This window comes from Pelodiscus sinensis, chromosome 5 (assembly GCF_052426305.1).
Source record: "Pelodiscus sinensis isolate ZL-2025 chromosome 5, ASM5242630v1, whole genome shotgun sequence".
Taxonomy (NCBI): domain Eukaryota; kingdom Metazoa; phylum Chordata; order Testudines; family Trionychidae; genus Pelodiscus; species Pelodiscus sinensis.
In genome coordinates this window covers 3,941,903-3,963,626 of record NC_143056.1, presented here as the reverse complement: position 1 = coordinate 3,963,626, position 21,724 = coordinate 3,941,903, and the positions used below count along the sequence as shown (strand labels likewise).

At 45.9% G+C, this 21,724-nt stretch overlaps 1 protein-coding gene across 2 annotated transcripts in view; it reads left to right on the top strand.

The window, feature by feature from the left end:
* The window catches only part of MDGA2 (MAM domain containing glycosylphosphatidylinositol anchor 2), a 634,890-nt gene that overhangs the window by 499,180 nt on the left and 113,986 nt on the right, over positions 1 to 21,724 (top strand). For both annotated transcript variants that reach the window (XM_075926141.2, XM_075926142.2), the window contains exon 9: positions 9,414 to 9,683. In XM_075926141.2, the coding sequence (XP_075782256.1) occupies positions 9,414 to 9,683 (270 nt within the window). The remainder of the gene's footprint in view (positions 1 to 9,413; positions 9,684 to 21,724) is intronic.

Here is a 21,724-nt window from a genome sequence, read left to right as displayed (position 1 = left end):
CGATTGCTCCTCCCGATATCCCACCAGGATTTACTTGGCATTAAGGCCTGAAGCTAATTCTCCATGGAGGGGACATTTATTGTTAATATTATAAGGTTCCTGTGATGGGTTTGGTCACAGAGGTCTCCCGATGTGCTGAAATACCATTGAGCCTACCTAGCTGCCTGGGGGGGAGCCCCACCACCCTTTTTGGGCTGATCCAGACCCTCTGGCCTCCTCCAGCACTGGCCCAGAGTTGGGGTCATTGCCCACAGCTGGGTAATGCAGATGCTGAGATCAGATCAGCTCTGGGACGACTCGGTCCAAAGGACTTGCCGTAACTCTAAGGTGCACAACCCCAGCGGGACCAGAGCCCAGATAAATCCGTCTCCACTCTGCATAAAGTGTCTCGAGAACAAGCTTATAACACGTCCCCTGTCTTTATCAAGGGAAGAGAGAGATGCACAGCTGTTTGCTTCCCCCCCAAGAATTATTTATGCTGGGTTTAGTAATGAACAAAAGTGATTTAAGGCTGTGAGTGGTCATAAGAGAGAGCAGACGGACCAATATCTGGGATGGGCAGTGGGAATGCTCAACTTAAACTTGTGGAATTTTCCATGGCATCCTTCCATCAAGATTGAGGTCCTTCTCTCACATAGAAAATATTGTGGAGTTTCACCCCCCCCCAAAAAATGTGTGGCTCCCTCTTATTTCCCTTAGAGTTTGGGATTCTCTAGCACTTTCCAAGGTTTTCTCTTTGCCTGCACCTCCATCTTGTTGCATCCCAGGAGCAACATAGTTCCAGCAGGAGTGTCTCGGATCACATGCCTTGTGGGTTGTGGGGAGAAGGAGGAGGAGAGGGAGGCTTCAAATAATATGGGGAGGGACCAGAGCAAATTACTATGAAAGCTGTGGAAAATAAGTCTTGGGGTGACAAAGAAGGGTGTAGGAACCTCACATAGCTTCAACCTATCCCTGCTTCCCTACACAATGTTGCAACATCCCAATGGAGATGTTCCATGGAGCTGCAGGAAGGATGGGTGGAGGATGGGAGCCTTGCCTTGTTGGCTTGGATACACAGATCGTAAAATCGTTGCAATATCCTGACTAGATATGTTTTGTCTACCCCCACTTGGAGAGACACTCTGGTCACTATCAGGGTATGTCTACACTACCACCCTAGTTCAAACTAGGGTGGTTAATGTTGGCAACTGAAGTTGCAAATGAAGCCCGGGATTTAAATATCCCGGGCTTCATTTGCATCTTGCTGGGCGCCGCCATTTTTAAATCCCCGCTAGTTCGGACTCCGTGCCCGCGGCAACACGCGGCACCAACTAGGTAGTTCGGATTAGGCTTCCTATTCCGAACTACCGGTACACCTTGTTCCACATGGAGTAACGGTAGTTCGGAATAGGAAGCCTAATCCGAACTACCTACTCCGTGCCACGTGTAGCCGCGGGCACGGAGTCTGAACTAGCGGGGATTTAAAAATGGCGGCGCCCAGCAAGATGCAAATGAATTAAATATCCCGGGCTTCATTTGCAACTTAGGTTGCCTACATTAACCACCCTAGTTCGAACTAGGGTGGTAGTGTAGACATACCCTCAGAGTCTACTGTCAACTCTCTCATTAGGAGAACTTTGCAGTGAACAGCAATTCCGTTTTGTGGGGGATCGCTGAAACCTGAAACTTAGATACTTTCTGATTTAGAACCAAAGCCAGAAAATTCACAGTTCTTTGAGAAACAGAATTTGGAAGCTGTTGGTTGATGCCACGCCTAAACAAGATCCAGAAGGTTGACTGAAGGAACACAACTCCAGCTACATGAGTAATAGAGGGATAGCTGAGTTTGTCTGTAACTAGAAAAACTTAAAAAACAACAAATAGTCTAGCAGCACCTTTGAGACTAACAAAACATGTAGATGGTATCGTGAGCGTTCGTGGGCACATCTGAAGAAGTAGGTTGTTCTTATGTTCGTATGTTCTTATGTTCCCACGAATGCTCTTGATACCATCGACATGTTTTGTTAGTCTTTAAGGTGCTGCTAAACTATTTGTTGTTTTTACATAAGTAACATCGCTGGAGTTGGCATACCTCACGCCGAGCTTGGTATAGTCTTCACAGCGAGAGGTCAAAGGGAGCAAATGGGACTGTGAGGAGTGCCGGCGCTGACCGGAGGCTCCTTCAGCATTCGATTTACTGAGTCTTTGCTAGACCTGCTCAATCGAATGCCAGAAGACCGAACTCTGGCAGAGCAAGGAGAGCTGTGGCCTGAGAAACACTGCAACATTTTGCTTCCATGTTGAATTCCACTTAGCAGGCTGAGGAGCCCAGCATATCACAACGCTGGCAGGAACCTCAGTTTGGGAACCAGCCTTCCCAGAGCTTCCGCAGGCTTGGCTCCCCATCGGCCTCCCAGGAGAGTTGCCAACTAGCTGTAAGTCTGGAATTCTGGCCTTCCCAGCAACCCGCCAGGTGGCTGCTAAGAAGCCAGGTCAATGAACTGGCAGGGAATCATGTAGATTTTGAAACCTGTCTGTGTTCTCCACTGACCAGCTGTTTAACTCAAGCGTTTCTGGGCCGGTCTAATTACCATCCCAACCAGGGTCTCTCCTGAGGCAGCAGCATAGCACAGCTTTCTGTCTCGTTCATCTTGTCACCGCTAACACGGCTACCCCGGCTGTGGGTCCGGCCTAATTAATCTGTAGTCGGTTGACGAAGGCCTGGACCTTGCTGCGGAACGTAAATAGAGACGCCCCAGAGGTGGCAGAACGGGAGGGCTGCGAGAGACGGAAAGGGACAGGATGTGGTATTTCATCATGGACGTGTGGCCCCACCTCTACTCTCGCTGTTCATCCAAGCCCCTGTGTCGTCAGAGTTAACATCTGGTCCCTCAGCACAGTTCTGCTCTGCACGTCTGCCCCAGCCCATGTGTTCTCCATCGCGCCGGGGGCGTTCTCCACTCCCTCTCTCTTTCAGAATGCTGAAAATCATTTTTAAAAGGTCACTCTTGCTGGTTGTTACCCTAGAACAAAGCACACTCACCGAACAACATCGCCTGCAATGCATGTGGTCTAAAACCATGCGCCGCGAGGCTTTGTTTTAATGAAAGTATGTGGGTTGGGTTGTCTTTAACCGGCAGGCAGGCAGCAATGCCGTACCACGGGAAGGGCAGTTGGGAGGGACGCAATATCCGTTTTCAGCTTACATCAGGCCTGGGTCCAGAGCCAAGCACTTGCAAGCTGCTTGGATCTCTGCTGAATAAGCGAAAACCAGCGAGGGATCTAACAATATGGTTTTGAACAGATGCTGCCAGGAGATAGGCACATCTTTTACAACAAAACACACCCGGCAAAGATTTTTCTCCAGTAGCAATTTTCTGTCGGATTGATTTTTTTTTTCTACAGGAAATGCAGGTTCAGCAAAATTGAACGATTCCATGGGGAAACTAAATTAAAAATTGGGGGGCGGGTGTCCATTGGAATGGAAACATTTTTATTCAGCAAACCAAACTGAACCATTTCTTGTCCAGCTGGCCTCTGCCTCAGCTGCCACCTTTTCTCATGGGAGTCGTTTAGGTGCCTCGTCCCTTCCTTCTTGTTTTCAGCAGGGCAAAAGCAAAGACTGATGTTAGAGAAGAAACAGGCGACCCAGGAGCGGATGGGGTACACATAACTACTTTATGGCCCACACACGTTTACCTCGGACGTTCAACGCAGTGTCTGAGTGGCAACAAATCGGCATTAGTCATATGCTTTTCTCTATTTTAGTATGTTAATTCACAAGTCTATCACTACTTTTCCTAAAACCTTATTTAGTAACCTTATTTCATTTTAAATAGAGAGGTGGGGTAAAATTTAAATAAATAAAATAAAATAAATAAAACTCCCATAAAATGAGTATTAACAAGGAAATAATGGATACAGTTATACAGTAATTACAGTAGACTTCCGATAATCTGGAACCTATGGGATTTAGGTGGTGCCAGATTATCAGATATGCCGGACTATCAGGAGGTACTATAAGCTGGTTATATATATACTGTATACATTATATACTGTATATAAAGTGTTCTTAACCCTTTTTATTGTACATACCGTATACAGCATACTGAAATGTTTTAGTTTTTTTAAGCCTTTTTTACCGTTTTTGCTCAGTTCAGCTTCTGCCGCTGTTACTTTGTGACTCATTTTTTGCCGAAGCTCACTCACTAGGCTCTTGCCATTTTGATGCCGGACTAGCAGGAGTGCTGGACTATTAGATGCCGGACTATTGGAGTTTTACTGTACTATTTGTATAATTTCTAATTGAATCAACACTTTTCTATACTACAAACTTTCTAAATTTACAGGTTACAGAGATTACAAGGAATTTGACCCTGAAGATGTATTATACAAAGCCAATGCAGATAAGCAAGGGTACGTCTACACTGCATCCCTAGTTCGAACTAGGGATGCAAATGGAGACAACCGAAGTAGTTAATGAAGCGGGGATTTAAATATCCCGCGCTCCATTAACATGATCTCGCCGGCGCGCTAGTTCGAATCACAGCTGATTCGAACCAGGAAGTGCGCGCCGGGACGCGTTAGTTTGGACTAAAGCCCCTAGTCCGAACTAATGTTACTCCTCAAAAAATGAGGAGTAACATTAGTTCGGACTAAGGGCTTTAGTCCGAACTAACGCGTCCCGGCACGCACTTCCTGGTTCGAATCAGCTGTGATTCGAACTAGCGCGCCGGCGAGATCATGTTAATGGAGCGCGGGATATTTAAATCCCCGCTTCATTAACTACTTCGGTTGTCTCCATTTTCATCCCTAGTTCGAACTAGGGATGCAGTGTAGACGCACCCCAAGAGACATAACAAAATAGAGCAACTCCATACTTATCTGGTCTCCTAGGCTGTGTCCACATTGGCAAGATTTTGCACAAAAGTGGCCGCTTTTGCGCAAAATCTTGCTGCCTGTCTACACTGGCCGTATTTGCACAAGAACACTGACGTTGTAATGTACAAAATCAGTGCTTCTTGCACTAATACTCTGATGCTCCCGCTCAGGGATAAGCCCTCTTGCACAAGTGTTCTTGCGCAAGAGGCCAGTGTAGACAGGCAATGTTAATTTCTTGCACAAGAAAGCCCGATGGCTAAAATGGCCATAGGAGCTTTCTTGCGCAAGAGAGCGTCTACACTGGCATGGATGCTTTTGCACAAAAGCACATCTCTATCACAAAAGCACATGCCAGTGTAGACGCTCTCTTGTGCAAATACTTTTAACGGAAAAACTCTTCCGTTAAAAGTATTTGCGCAATATCTTCCCAGTGTAGACGTAGCCGTAGGCTACAAGAACAAAGAGAGAGAGCATGTTTATACAGCAGAAAGGATAATACTGGTTTTGACCAGACTCTTCATCTATCTTCCAGAACTACAAAACAAAGGAAAAAAAGGGTACGTCTAAACTACATGGCTCCGTCGACGGAGCCATGTAGATTTGTTTGTTCGGCAAAGGGTAATGAATTCGCGATTTAAATAATCACAGCTTCATTTAAATTTAAATGGCTGCCCCTGTTTGTCGGCAGATCGGGGCAGTCTGGACGCTCCCCTGTTGACATGAAAGCCCTTTATCGACCTCCCCGGTAAACCTCATCCTACGAGGCATAACGGGGAGGTCAATAAAGGGCTTTCAGGTCGGCACGGGAGCGTCCAGACTAGCGCGCTGAGTCGACAAACAGCTGATCAGCTGTTTGTCGGCTCAGCGTGGCAGCCATTTAAATTTAAATGAAGCCGCGATTATTTAAATCGCGGGTTCATTTCCCTCTGCCGATCAGCCTAATCTACATGGCTCCATTAATGGAAGCATGTAGTTTAGACACACCCAAAATGTTGAAAGGCTAATGCTGTGGCTGACCCCTGAACCACTAATGTAGACCCTTTTCAGATGTATTACTTTGTACATACCCCAACACTAGTACTACCAACAGTTCTCACATGACGAAAGGTGCAGGTTGGACCTCACTGGTGTGGCACCCTCGGGACCTGACTGGTCCTGGATGAAGGATTTTGCTGGAGCAGGAAAAGATATTTCTGCCTCCCTCCTCTCCTTCTTTCCCCCTCCCCAGCCACCATCACCACCCTGGCACCCCACTAGACTTCCTGGCTCCCCCGGGTAGCTCAGTTGGGCCATGCACTGGGCTTCCTGGCTACCTCCCCCTCTCCCCACAGCCCAGGGGAGCCATGTGCCAGGCTCCTGGAACCTTAGCTGCATCGCGCCGGGCTCCCGCACACACACCTGCAGCTCTCCAGGTCCCCCCAGCACACCAGAACTCTCTGATCCTGGAACATCCATGGTCCAGCTGGACCCCAGATGTTGCCAGACCAGAGAGTCCCAGTTTAGAGGCGCAGGCTGTACCGTTTTCACTCCGCTGTATCTACGGGAGCCTAGCATCCCAGCAAGGTTTTTGCTCCTTACTAACCTCGGGCAATTAGAAATTTGCCACAGCGTGCGGAGAAATCCGAGCATCGAGATGCTGCATTGCAGGGCCCGTAACGGGTGCAGTGACAGCTGGTGTTGCCTGCCGATAATGCCCCGGCGTAAGGCTGCTTTGCAGTCCATTAAATGGCTCGCTTTGAAAGGTCTGGTTTATTTTTAGGAGCTTTACGTTAGGCTCAGTCTTTTAAAGACATGAAATGTAACACGGGAGGAAATCTGCCGTAGGACTTTTGGAAAGCCAAAAAGAAAAAAAAAGAAAAGCAGCTCTGAGCTCCATTCCGTACACCCTCTTTTCTCACCCCATTCAAAGCCTCTTGTACTACACTATTTCTAACACAACCACAAAGGTCCTTGCTTCTCCACAGGCGGTACCGTGAATGAAAGTTCTACCCCATTAATACTCATCACACGGAAGGAAAGTTTCATCCGAGAGAGCAGTTTCTCGGTAGGAAGTCTTGACAGGTTTGGAATGAGTAAGTGAGGTTTCGTGCAATATATGTCTCTACTTAGGGTTCTCTATGAAAGTAAGACCTGTTAGACCGTCCTTTTCAGAGGGATATGTAGATTTCTCCTCTCTTTCTGGAGTAGGAGCCTTTCAGGTTTGCTTCACTTTATTGGTCTAAAGGAACATAACGATGACACACAGCTTTTAAGAATTTTTTCTTTGAATCTCTGCTTATTCACGGCCAAATCGCTCACCTTTTCTTAGTCTTATTTTCCTGATCTAGAGAGCTACTTGGAAAGTTCTGGCGATAGCAGGCAGAAAACAGATTTTCATTTTCCTGGGTGATTCCAAAATTTCTATTTTTTTTCATTCCAAAATGCCCTTTAGAAGACAAATCGATTGTTTGTTGTCAGAGAACATTAAAACAAAGTACAACTGTGAAATCAAAAAAAAAAAAAGAAAACAAACAGCTTTAGGGTTTTTTGTTTTGGTTTGTTTTTCTTTTTGCATGACAGTTTAAAATCTTTTGGGATTCCGAAATGGAGTGAAACCCCAAAAGATTTTAAACTGTCATTCCAAAAGAAAAACAAACCAAAACAAAAACCCCTAAAGCAGTTTGTTTTCTTTTTGTTTGGTTTCACAGTTGTACTTTGTTTTAATGTTCTCTGACAACAAACAATCGATTTGTCTTCTAAAGGGCATTTTGAAATAAAACCTCAAAATATTGCTTTGGCCAGGTCTCTCAGGCGAGGTGGCCTAGTGGTTAGATCCTGGTGTTAGTTGGGGATCTGGGGTGTAGGACTTCCGGCCGCTTACCAGAGTCTCTTCCTTTAGTTTGGGGCATGGCCCCAAGAGTCCAATTTCCCCCTCCTCAGTGGGGTTTTCCTTCTGGTTCTCCCCCTTTGCGCCCGGGAGAGGGGTTGGAGGCTTGCGTCCTCCTGTGACCGACTCAGCAGGCGGCTCTGGATCAGGTCTTGCGGACGGCAGAACCTGCTCCTGCCTCTTCGCTGGTCAGCCCGTAACTGAGCTAGGTTCCCTCCTTTTATTCTCCCTCCAGGCCTAGCATTGGTTGCAGGTAAAAGGGGGCGGGGCTAGCTGGGCCAAAAGGCATTGTTAACCCCTGCACTGCCAGCCCCTCCTCTCACTGCCTCACAGTTGCCTTCTGCTCACCTCAGAGTGGGATGTTTCGACAGTATTGAAAACTTCAGTGTAGCTAATATTCAAATACAATGTCATCAAAATCAACTTTTTTTTCCCCAAAAAGTATTGATTTTGGAACAGAAAAAAAAACGCACTTCTGCCTTGCAGTTAGCCAAGAACAGGCGAGTAGAAAGTTGAGGCATAAACATTTTTAAATATTTTTTACACCGTTTGAGTAAAATGTCTGACAAGGCGCTAAATAAACTACTAGGCCTCCACCAGTCCCATTGCCGGGCATGCAGAGTTCTGGGCCAAAAGCAGACAAGATGCCAGGCAGCATTTATTGGAGGACTAAACCCACTAAACGGGTTGATGGAAAAGAGAGGCACAGGATTGGTCTCTTGATTTCCTGGAGGCAATACCCTGGTGAGAACCGTACCAAATTATCTCCTGCCCTCAGCCATTTCAAAGGAAGAGGGTTCTGATTTCTGTACCAGGGTATGGTCCCTATTTTATTCTAATCAAGTTCTTATGCCATGATCCTCGCTGTGTGTCTGGTCCCCTGCAAGGCAGCTCACCCGGTGGGAATACAAATATGAGAGTAGTAGCTGCTTCAGGACATGTCTACGCTAGGACATTATTTTGAAATAACTAAATTTGAAATAATAACTCACAAAATAACAAAAGTGAAATCACTCCGAGGCAGGCTCTGTTAACGTGGATGCGCTACCTCGAACTCAGAGCCCCAGGAAGCACCGGGGAGTAATGCCTTTGAATGACTCGGGGGTGTCGTGATTTTGAAATAGCTGCAGTGGAACATCCACACGACTATTATTTCAAGTTAACTGTTTCAAAATTAGCATTAATCCTTGAGGAAAGCAAGGGGACAGATTATGAAATAACAAGCCAATTATTTTGAAATAACAGGTTCGGTCTTTGTGGACGCGCCACTTATTATTTTGAAATAAGAGGGGTTATTTCAAAATAACTCCCTAGTGTAGACAATTTAAGCTCCATCCATGTCCAACTTTTTGTCTCTTCTCCAAGTCCATGGTCCTATATCCACCCACTCTGGGGGGCTCTCGTTCATTGCAATCCACCGCTGGCATGCCAGTGAGAAGGAAAGCTCCTGTCGTAACTCCTCCCCTCATTAAAAACAAAACAGAAGGGACCATGTAGCTCTCAGTAAATCTCGGCTCATGGATGTGGACTGTAAAACATTGTATTCTGGGTGTCTTACGTTTTGTTAATGAATCTTCCCACTGTTTGGCTATCCAATTCCATCAACGCGTGGTAATTTCACCCTATTGTAACCCTACTTTGGGATGGTGCTACCGTCACTTCTTCAATCCTCTCTCTTCTACAGACCCTCCCGCGGTGGAGCCAACGTTTCTGGAGATTCGGCAGGGCCAGGGCCGAAGCATCACGATGAGTTGCCGGGTGCTGAGAGCATATCCAACGCGGGTCCTCACCTATGAGTGGCGACTAGGCAACAAGTTGCTACGGACGGGTCAGTTTGATGCTCAAGATTCTACGGACTACATCGTGAGCAGCCTGTCCAGGGACAATTATGGGATTTACAATTGTAACATCATCAACGAAGCCGGGGCAGGCCGATGCAGCTTCCTCGTTACCGGTAAGCTTCCCAAGGGGTTGGCCATCCATTTGCCTGCAAGATAATGTTTTCCACCAGGGAGAATGACAACAAATTTTGGGGGGTATTCATGTGTGGCCTACAGTAATGCCATTGGTGCTCCAGTTGGGGTTTTTTAGCATGAGATTTGCATCTCTGGAAACACACATGCCTAATCATAGAATCATAGAATCATAGAATAATAGGACTGGAAGGGACCTCGAGAGGTCATCGAGTCCAGCCCCCCGCCCTCAAGGCAGGATCAAGCTCCGTCTACACCATCCCTGACAGTTGTCTGTCTAACCTGTTCTTAAATATCTCCAGAGAGGGAGATTCCACCACCTCCCTTGGCAATTTATTCCAATATTTGACCACCCTGACAGTTAGGAATTTTTTCCTAATGTCCAATCTAAACCTCCCCTGCTGCACTTTAAGCCCATTACTCCTTGTCCTGTCCTCAGAAACCAAGAGGAACAAATTTTCTCCTTCCTCCTTGTGACACCCTTTTAGATATTTGAAAACCGCTATCATGTCCCCCCTTAATCTTCTTTTTTCCAAACTAAACAAGCCCAGTTCATGAAGCCTGGCTTCATAGGTCATGTTCTCTAAACCTTTAATCATTCTTGTCGCTCTTCTCTGTACCCTTTCCAATTTCTCCACATCTTTCTTGAAATGTGGCACCCAGAACTGGACACAGTACTCCAGCTGAGGCCTAACTAGTGCAGAGTAGAGCGGCAGAATGACTTCACGAGTTTTGCTTACAACACACCTGTTGATACAACCTAGAATCATATTTGCTTTTTTTGCAACAGCATCACACTGCTTGAATGACAGCAACGTTTGGTAACAGAAATTACTAGGGGTTTGGAATGGCTGCTGTATGAAAAGAGTTTTAAAAGACTCCGACTTTTAGCCTAGAAAAGAAGAGCCTAAGGTCTTTGAGGTCTATAAAATAGGCTAGAGATCTATAAAATCATGACAGGTGGGGAGAAAGTGAATAAGGAAAAGTTACGTACTGGTTTCCATAACATAAGAACCAGGGGTCACCAAGTGAAATGAAATGTAGCAGGTTTAAAAGAAACAAAAGGCAGTTTTTCCTTCATGCAGCACACAGTCAACCTGTGGAACTCCTCACCAGAAGATGTTGTGAAGATTAGGACTATAACAGGGTTTAAAAGAGAACTAGATACGGTCATGGAGGTTAAGTCCATAAATAGCTATCAGCCAGTATGGGTAGGAATGGTGTCCCCAGCCTCTGTTTGTCAGAGGGTGGAGATGGATGGCAGGAGAGAGATGGCTTGATCCGTACCTGTTCGGTTCGCTCCCTCTGGGGCACCTGGCATTGGCCACTGTCGGCAGACAGGATACTGAGTTGGATGGATCTTTGGTCTGACCCAGTATGGCCGCTCTTATGTTCTTATATTCTTAAGGAAGTGTGTTATTGTCATTGGTGCAAGAACAAAAATTGCTGCCACTGGTCTTATTAAAATATTAATCAAATATCTTTCATCATATCTGGAGGCATTAGTGATGAGCTTGTGACATAAAGCATTGCTGGGAGACAAACAGATGGCTAACTTGACAATCAACCCTGGCTTTCTCATTGGCTTAAAATAGATTGAAGTAAGGTATAAGTGCTATCCAAACGTCCCGATTCCAGTCACTTTTGAACAGGGCTGGTTTGGAATCTGGTCTCTCATTAAAAAACACACATAGATAGTTTACGAAGCAGTGATGCAGTACCTCAAAGTCAAGCGTGATTTGCGGTGTCTACTTGAGTTTATCCATATCACATAATGAACGTCCTAAACTTAAACTTGAGTTTATATCGTGTCTTCAATCGACAGCCTCAACCATAGAGGTGGCTGTGAAGCATTTGTCAGACATTCAAGTGTTGGCTCTTCTCCAGTTGAAAATGGATTGTCATTGAAAGCATTCTTCCTCCTCAAAGGCCTAGTCCCTGGAAGACCTCACAGCCCAGCATAGATTGGCAGCTGGCTTCTGCTGGCAGTAAATACTTACAGGATTGTGCCCATAAAGAAGTGATCACGGTGGATTGTGGTTCAGCCCGCCTCACGAATCTGAAAATTAGAGGTGTGTCACTCGAAATGTAGCCCCTTTCGTAAAAGACGTTGAAAGACACACAAAGACCAAGAAGATTCCAAAGTGTCTAAAAACATTTTGTTTTGTTTCTAACAAGTGCTGCCCGGCATCTCAACATGCCCATGCAACCATGGCTAGGTGAATACCTCAATGAATGATGTCCGGCGTCCTTGTAAAATTGAATTAAGCTTTAGGTTGTCCTGTCTATTCTAATCCTAGAATCATAGAACACTACAACTGGAAGGGACCTTGAGAGGTCATCAAGTCCAGTCTCCTGCCCTATGGCAGGACCAAGCACCTCTAGATCATCCCTGATAGATGTCTATCCAACCTGCTCTTAAATATTTCTAGTGATGGAGATTCCACGACCTCCCTTGGAATTTTTTTTCAGTGTTTAACCACCCTGGGTATGTCTACACTACCCCGCTAGTTCGAACTAGCGGGGTAATGTATGCATACCGCACTTGCTAATGAAGCCCGGGATTTGAATTTCCCGGGCTTCATTAGCATAAGCGGGGAGCTGCCATTTTTAAATCCCCGCTGCTTCGAACCCCGTGCAGCGAGGCTACACGGGGCTCGAACTAGGTAGTTCGGACTAGGTGCCTATTCCGAACTACCGTTACTCCTCGTGAAACGAGGTGTACCGGTAGTTCGGAATAGGCACCCTAGTCCGAACTACCTAGTTCGAGCCCCGTGTAGCCGCGCTGCACGGGGTTCGAAGCAGCGGGGATTTAAAAATGGCGGCTCCCCGCTTATGCTAATGAAGACCGGGAAATTCAAATCCCGGGCTTCATTAGCAAGTGCGGTATGCATACATTACCCTCCTAGTTCGAACTAGCGGGGTAGTGTAGACATACCCCCTGAGAGTTAGATAATCAGTGAAGCAGTTATTAGCAGGGACCCTATGTTTTTGCAACAATTGGTGTTTAATCAGAGTATCTTGGAAGGAAACGGGCAAAAAAGTCCATTTCCTCAAACGTGGCAATGAAATCCAGTTTCCTGTTCATCACTCTTTGGACCCAGGCCTGTGGAAAGCTATTCGAAGGCAATTATTGTGCTGAGATTGGGGTAATCGGTGTGGCCTTGGTGTGATTTATTACCGTGACAAAACAAGGGACTGAAATGAAATTAGTAATGAAATAGTTTTATGATGTACTCAGTCCCCATCACACTGGGTGTCCGGCTCCCTTTTTTATCTGCACCATTACATGTATTTATCTCTTACAGTGTTATTAATAACAGGAAAATACCCTCTTGAACGTGACCTCCCTGCTTTTCACAGTCTTTCAGGTTAAAGCCTGTACGTTCATGGTTGGTAAATGCCTTTTTAGCGGTGTGTAGTCAAAATCCTACTCTCATGTTAAGAGAATTTGCAGCCAACGGGACGTTTTTTGCTTCTGGATCTCAACAAGTTAGACGAAGTTACCCTGATTAAAAGGAGAAAAATTGGGGACGGGGGATGAGGAAATGACTGAAGCTAGGCAGAAGTGTTTTGTTTTGTTTTGTATTGTTTACAGGGGTAAATACAGATAAATTAGCTCACGTTTACACTAAAATCCTATTGTTTTTTAAACCACTGCCAGAATTTGACAGCAGCAGGGTGCTTTTATCTCAGCTTGAACAATGAAAACCAGACCAGTCCATTTCTAGAACATTTTATGTCCATTTCTAGACCCTTTTATTTCTCGTGCAGTAATAAAGTGCATCAGTGTCTGAGCTGCAAAGACTGCTGAGGAAAATGTGTGCACTTGGGGATGGGGGGGATAAAACATTTCAGCATTAAAAACACGATCTGTGGAACTACTCAGATTGGTTTTTGAAGGTGTAAAATTCGGTTTTACAAAATGTGTATTTGTGAGCCAAATTTGAGGAAAAATAAACCAAAATAAATGATGTGAAAAACAAAAATGGGATACCCCAGTTTCATCAGTCGGAGTTAAATAGGAGTGGAACGTCCTTAAAAAAACCCACTAGTCATGTGCAAGATGAAGATAAATGTTAACACTCACAAACACAAATATTCTGCATGCGTTATCTCCGAGTCTGACTTCATAAGTGAGGATCGATGGAAAGCAAATTTCAGGCATGATGCGGTGCCATTAAGATACACCAGAGACTCAAAGGAAATTGACACAATGCTTGAAAGCAGAAAAATGGCATCAACATCGACAACTGTATGTGAGCCCTCATGCATGTGCAAGAACTGTTTGAATGCTCAGTTGTGACATCCGATCAGTGGATGAGAATTACTGCATGTGGCGGGGTGGAACGCATGCGGGGAGAGCTAAGCGGCAGACGTCTTGACTTAAGGCCATGTTCAGAAGACTGTTCAATTCTCATTCATTACAGTACTGTAGACGGGGGGTTCGGGGTGTGTTCAAGATCTCCTGAACTGTGAGCCACGCTCGGATTCTGACGTCGGTGTCGGGAGCATTAGCCCGAGGCGCAGGAGGGATCGTGAGAAAGAAGTTTCCCGAGGCTGCTAAGATGCTCCAGTATCTAGGGGCTAGTGAATATTCTACTCCCAGAAGGGACCATTGTGGGCATCTAGTCTGACCTTGTGTGTAGAAGTCATAGAGCTTAACCCCTCACCCCCACCCCCACCCTACCACCACTCCCCACACACACACAGTTCTTAGTGCAGATCTTTTTTGAGAAACATCCAGTCGTGATTTTAAAATTGCCACCATTAAAGAATCCACCACAGCCCTGGCTAATTGCTCTCATTGCTACAAATGTACACCTCGCATGCTTTTGTTTAGCTTCACTTCTAGTCCCTAGATTGGGTTAATGGCTAGTTCAAAGAGCCCGTTATCTACTGTTTGTTCCTTGTGTAGGGACTGTGGACAAGTCACCCCTTAACCTTCTGTTTGTTAACTAAATAATGTGACAGGGTCAGGTCAGAGGGATACAAAAAAGGTCACGGAACGGAGGTATATTAGCCTGAGACTAAGAAAATCTCTGTTCCCTGGGTAACTGGCAGTGGCTAGTCTAGAACCAGCAGAGGCAATCAGGGCAGTTGAGCACCAGAGGCTAATTGAGCGGGCTTGCCGAGTCAGGTGAGCCTAGGCTAATTAGAAAACCTGCGGCCAATTAAAGAGCCAGTTGAGATTGGCTATGGAAGGGCTTCCCAGCAGGTGGTGGGGCCTGGGAGGAGCTGAGAGGATGGAGGAAAGCGCTGCTGGGAGTAGGAGAAACCAAGCATCAAGTGGTGCCAGGAGGACGAGCCGGAGAGAAGGAAGGTGCCGGGGAAGATGTGGGGAAATAGCCCGGGATCTTGTAGCTGTCTCACAGCAGGTGTTGGAGACTCTTCTAGGCAGCTACTATCACAGGGTCCTGGCTGGAACCCGGAGTAGAGGGTGGGCCCAGGTTCCCTGCAACACCCACTCCCCGTTCCCACTCAGGGAAAAGACTGTGGGGTGCATTCTCCCTCTCTACCATAGGTTCCCAAACCGGGGAGTGTGCCCCCCTGGGTGTGTGTGAAGAAATTCCAGGGGGGGCACAAGATGACCCAGCCCTCCCCTCCCCCCCCAGTCTATCCACCCTCCCTCCCCACTCCCCCCCGAGAAAGAGCCCGGTACATCCGGTAAAAAAATTCAGAAAATGCCATGTGCAATGGCTGGTATTTTGTTTTTCCTGACTCGGGTGTCCACCGGAACGCACACAGCTCAGGCTGGCTGGGGCGGGGGGAGGATGGAGCATCCCGGGCAGACTTCAAAATGTCCCCTCAGGGACTGCCCCTGTCCCCAGCCTCGCACCCTCATGACATTCTTTAGGGAGGCTGGGGGGCTGGCTTGTACCAGGGCGTTGCTGCTGTTCCCCTTTCTCAGGGAGCGAGGGGAAAGTGCCCAGTTTGCTGCACCCCTCGTTCTGCTTGGGGAGCGCAGGGAGAAGACATACCTGGCCCTGCGCTGCCAAAGGACAGGCACCCTTCCCCCGGCTATGCCCGCTGGAGCTACAGCAGTCATGGAGAGATGCTTCTCACTTGGCCCCATGCTGCAGGGGATTAGAGAGGGCTGGGGTTGTCCTCTCTTCTCGAGGCAGCCTGAACCCTCCTCTCAAGCCCCACCCCAGAGCCAGGATTTCATAGAATCCTAGAACCCTAGAACTGGAAGGGACCTCGAGAGTCATCGAGTCCAGTCCCCTGCCCTCACGGCAGGACCAAGCACCAACTAGACCATCCCTGACAGGTGTCTGTCCAACCTGCTCTCAAATATCTCTAGTGATGGAGACTCCACAACCTCCCCAGGCAATTTATTCCAGTGTTTAACCACCCTGACAGTTGGGAACTTTTTCCTAATGTCCAACCTAAACCTCCCTTGCTGCAGTTTAAGCCCATTGCTTCTTATTCTGTCCTCAGAGGCCAAGGAGAACAAGTTTTCCCCCTCCTCTCTGTGACACCCTTTTAGATACCTGAAAACGGCTCTCATGTCCCCCCTCAGTCTTCTCTTTTCTAAACTAAACAAGCCCAATTTTTTCAATCTTCCCTCATAGCTCATGTTCTCTAGACATTTCATCATTTTTGTCGCTCTTCTCTGGACCCTCTCCAATTTCTCCACAGCTTTCTTGAAATGCGGTGCCCAGAAGTGGACACAATATTCCAATTAAGGCCTAATCAGTGCAGAGCAGAGCTGAAGAATGAATTCTCGGGTCTTGCTCACAACACTCCAGTTAATGCCTCCTAGAATCATGTTTGCTTTTTTTTGCAACAGTGTCACACTGTTGACTCATATTTAGCTTGTTATTCACTCTGACCCTTAGATTCCTTTCTGCCATACTCCTTCCTAGACAGTCGCTTCCCATTCTCTATGTGTGAAATGGATTGTCTCTTCCTAAGTGGAGCACTTTGCATTTGTCCTTATTAAACTTCATCCTATTTGCCTCAGACTATTTCTCCAATTTGTTCAGATCATTTGGAATTACGACCCCCCCAAAGCACTTGCAACCCCTCCCAGCTTGGTATCATCTGCTAAATTAATAAGCGTCCTCTCTATGCCATCATCTAAATCATTGATGAAGATATTGAACAGAATCAGTCCCCAGACTCCTGCAGAACCCTCTTGTTCTGCCCTTCCAGCATGACTGTGAACCTTTAATAACTACTCTCTGAGAACGGTTATCCAGCCAGTTATGCACCCACCCTATGGTAGCCCCATCTATGTTGTATTTTAATTTAAATGAAGCATGAACATTTTCATTTTATTAACAAAAACCTAAAAACGAACCAAGTTAAGGACCTGAGCAACACCAGGTAAATCTTGTAGTCTTAAAATATTTGATGCATCTCAGTTTGTTTTTAATGGAGTCATTGTCTGAGTTAAACCTGTTCTGTTGCTTTGATTTTTCTAGCTCCTAGTGTCATCTCAGGCTGTGTGGTACTGTAGTCGGTTTGCCTGCCCGGAGGGGTTTCTCCTCCTCCGGGTCAGTGGGCAGCCACTCCGCCCCACTGCGCGGCCCTTTTAAGGCCAGCCCCGTTAGTACACAGGGAGCGGTCCGGCCCTGTTGGTTGCCGCTTGTAGGTCACTGGGGCTCAGTTGGCTCCGGGTGCAGGCGGGGTCAGGTGGTTGGGCCTGGCCTCAGAGTCAGGGTCTGTGGAAGTCTCCGGCGGTGCCTCCGGTCAAGTACCCGGGGCCGTAGCTGGGGCTGCTTCTCCCAGTTCCGGAGCAGGCGCTGGAGCACAGGCTCGGGCGGGCTCTGTGGCTCCGCCGTTGCTTCTGGGAAGGTAGGCTGGCTACGCTGGCCAGGCAGGGAGCCGGTAGTCTGCCTCTGGGCCCCGGCAGATAGGAGGCCCTGGCCAGGCCTCGGTCCCCATTCCCGAGGCTGGGAGTCCAGGAGAGGCCTCTAGTCTCTTGGCCGGCTCAGCCCTGACTGAGGCTGCTGCCTGGGCTTTTATAGCCCTGGGCCCACCCCCTGGCTTCCAGTCAGGTGACAGGGCGGGGTTAGCCTCAGCCCAACATGGCGTCTGGAGGGGTTCCTCCTCCTCTGGCTCAGTGGGCGGCCACTCCGCCCCACTACAGGTACATGGAGATTAGGAACTCACCAGGGAAAGATGAACTTATATATTGTTTGTAGCAAAACCAGAGCGTTCAATTCCTGTGTCTTTTCTTACCAATTCTACAGAGACCAGGCGGCCACAGGAAAAGTCACAGATTTTAGAAAGCATATTTGATAGTGTCAGATTTGTTTCAAGATTCAGGAATGTGCTTGAAAAGTGGTGTCAACTGGCACTTATCTTCCCAAGGGGGCTTTTTGCCAGTGGAGATTGTCAGGAACCCAGTTTGTGTTCAATGCGAGTAACATAGCTAAATGCTACTTGGATTAGTCGTTGACTGCACGGTGACTCTAGTGTCTAATGTCTCGGAGAAAGCTATTGAGAGGTGAACAAAGAGTGTGGAGTTCATAGAAGGGAAAGGAGGGATTCATTGTGGAGAGAGGCTTGGAAAAGAAAGCTATTAGAGGCCATGTCTATACTCCATTGAATCATAGAACCATAGAGTTGGAAGAGACCTCAGAAGGTCATCAAGTCCAGTCCCCTGCTCTAGGTAGAACCAATCCCAATTAAATCAACCCAGCCAGGGCTTTGTCAAGCCGAGACTTAAACACCTCTAGGGATGGAGACTCCACTACTTCCCTACATAACACATTCCAGTGCCTCACCACTCTCCTAGTGAAATAGTTTTTCCTAATATCCAACCTGGACCTCTCTCACTGCAACTGGAGACCATTGCTCCTTGTTCTGCCATCTGTCACTACTGAGAACAGCCTCTCTCCATCCTCTTTGGAACCTCCCTTCAGGAAGTTGAAGGCTGCTCTCAAATCCCCCCTCACTCTTCGCTTCTGCAGACTAAACAGACCCAACTCCCTCAGCCTCTCCTCGTAGGTCATATGCTCCAGCCCCCTAACTGACGCTGACGCGGTTGATCTTCCGAGGTTCAATTTAGTGGGTCTAGTGAAGACCTGCTAATTCAAACTGAGAGGGCATCCCCATTGGCGCTGGTACTCTTGCTCCTCACGAGGGGCGAGAGAAGCTGATGGTATACTGTGTGATGGTGATTTAAGATATGTCGACTTCAGCTATGGAATTAACGTAGCTAGAGTTGCGTATCTTAAGTTGACTTTCCCTGTTAGTGTAGACATGCTCAGGGAGGAGTAAAACCAGGGAAGAAGCAAGAGTTGAGGAGGATCAATTGTTGCTTGTTCAGTCATCAAGGAATGAAAGGCCAAATAGAGGAACAGTGAACTATTTGACATAAAGGACAATGAAATTGACCGTAGCCTTTTCTCTCAAAATATTGGCTTCTCATTTTTGCCATTGATGGGATGCCATTTCATTGTGATGGACTTCAGAAACAAACCCTAGAGCAGCTTGACTTGGTGGACAGATCTGTCGACATGGGTCTTTGCTATCGGCTTTTGGCTGCTCTGAAGAGAAAAAAAAATGTCTCCCCCATGATGAAGGAACATGGAGAACCGATCTGTCATATTGATCAGTTGAAATAGTTTTACTTCTAAGTAATCATTTCCCATTTTTGGCTATTTTATTTTTGGCAAAGAGTTTTGGGCCAGGTAATGACATACTTAGATTGAGTCGTCTCTGGGACAGCTCTAGAAAGAATTATTATTCCACCCTGATTTTATCCCTCAGTAATTAAAACATTCCTGTTAATCCACTTTTAGCAGTTCTCTTTAGGTACTGAGGTCAGATTTTTGGCAGTCTTTGTCCTTGAATATGGTCACAAGAGACAAATTAAGATCTCTCATTAGCAAACCAAAAATAGGAGAGGCAAAGTAAGGAAGAGACTCATCCTGTTTGGTTATAGTCAGTTTGACTGACAGTCATTTCTAAAGACTAGTAGCTCTGAAGTGACAAAAGATAAACATTCTCCATTTGCCTGATCCCAGTTTGAAAGGACACTATCAACTTGTAATTCACTGTTCAGTCTCCAAACCAGAGCTAAACATTGTTTCAGGCACTACATCAGCTCCCAATTCCCCTAGCTAATTTTAATGGATTGGCAGTTATGTTTTCCTATTTTAAAAACAGGTTTTTCTCGCTCCTGCTGGTGTGTTGAAAGGTGCATGTAAACATATGGGGAAACTGACTAAATATCTGATTTACATGGGGGAAATTATGAAAATGTCTAAACACAAGGTGCAATAAAAAAAATCTGAAAAAATATGTTTTCGCTAATCTCTATTCTAATCGTCTGAAATGTTACTGGTAACAACAGACGGCATAAAGAATTTTGAGGTGGAAGTGTGGCTTTAAAACTGATGAGGTCCCTTTAATCTGAAGGAGATTGAAGTATAGGAATGTTACATTTAGACATGACTAGTAACTGTAATAGTTGATGATCCTTTATCATGCAAATGCAGGAAAAGTAGGTTATTTGGATGAACCTATTCCTGAAGATATTGGCATTATTCTTAGTGCTTGGTACTTCAATTTCACTCGCATAAATGTCCCATAGTTAGTTACCCTTCACTGAATTTTCTGATGTGTTTTCAGACATATGACACATTTTTTCCCAAACTTTTAATTGCCAGTGTTCATACAATGTAATCCAGTTCCACAGAAGTCATTCACAAAACTCATGATTTCACGTTTGATCTGTTCTGTTGCCTCCAGTGTTTTCTGAGTGATATCTGTCACAGGTTGGCATGTGTTAATTGCTAGGATTTGGATGATAGCTCAGTAGTTTCTAATGTATATCGTGAGGATCTGTTCAGTTCTATGTCGGTTCTTCTGCCATCATCTCTATAGTAGCTGAGTGCCTTCCAGTAATGCATTAAGCGAAGGGAATAACATCTGTTAGCTGGTTGCCATTAACATGAATCTAAAGAGTCTTCCTTTGGCATTTCTATTTCTGATTTTTTTTCCCTCATTTTATTTTGAAGCCCAAATTGTCGCTGCAAATGGTAGCCTCAAGGGCCATTAGTGGAATTCATTGTGAGGATTTTGCAAAGTAGGTCTGTTGTACGGACCCTTTGCCAATCGTCTGATGCTTTGTGCTGTGTTATGAGTTTTTTCTTTTTTGCTTTCCCTCTCCCCAGAGGTATTTGTTAGCTACTTTATCATCTTGGTGCAGTTTAACTCTCATTTAATGTCAGAGCAATCCAAATGTTTCATGACAGCGAAGAAATGAAAAGACACGTGACTTTAAAGAACTTCTGCAAATGTATTTCCAACAGATCACTCAAGATTTGCTTTCAAAATAGACTTCATGTTTTAAAAGGTTTCAAATGAATCAAAAGCTACCCCTCGACCCTAGTATGAATCTCTAGGGTTTTGGTCTTCTAATGATCTTTCTTTTTTTTTTTTCCTTCCAACAAAAGCTATGAGCTGTCTTTCTCATCTTTTCTGATTCTTTGTCAAATGATGTGTTCCCTTAATTAACTCTGATAGACTATTTTATAATTTGTATTAGCTCATTTTGTAACAGTTACCGAGAAAAGTCTAAGGCTACGTCTAGACTGCAAGCGTTTTTTCGAAAGAGGCTTTTTCGAAAGTATCTTTCAAAAAAGCCTCTTTTGAAAAAGAGCATCTAGACTACAGTCAGTACGTTCGAAAAAGCAAGTCGCTTTTTTGAAAGAGAGCACCCAGGCAGTCTGGATGCTCTCTTTCGAAAAAGCCCCGTTTGCATTACATTGCACCTTTTTTCAAAAGAGCGCTTTCGAAAAAAGGCATTCTTCCTCGTAAAACGAGGTTTTCCACGGTTGAAAAATCTGCCGCATTCTTTTGATGTACTTTCAAAAGAACGTGGCTGCAGTCTAGACGCAGGGGAAGTTTTTTTTCGAAAAAAGGCTACTTTTTTCCTAAAAAACCCTATAGTCTAGACACACCCTAAGGCTGCGTCTAGACTGGCATGATTTTGCGGAAATACTTTTAACAGAAAAGTTTTTCCATTAAAAGTATTTCTGCAAAAGAGCGCCTAGATTGT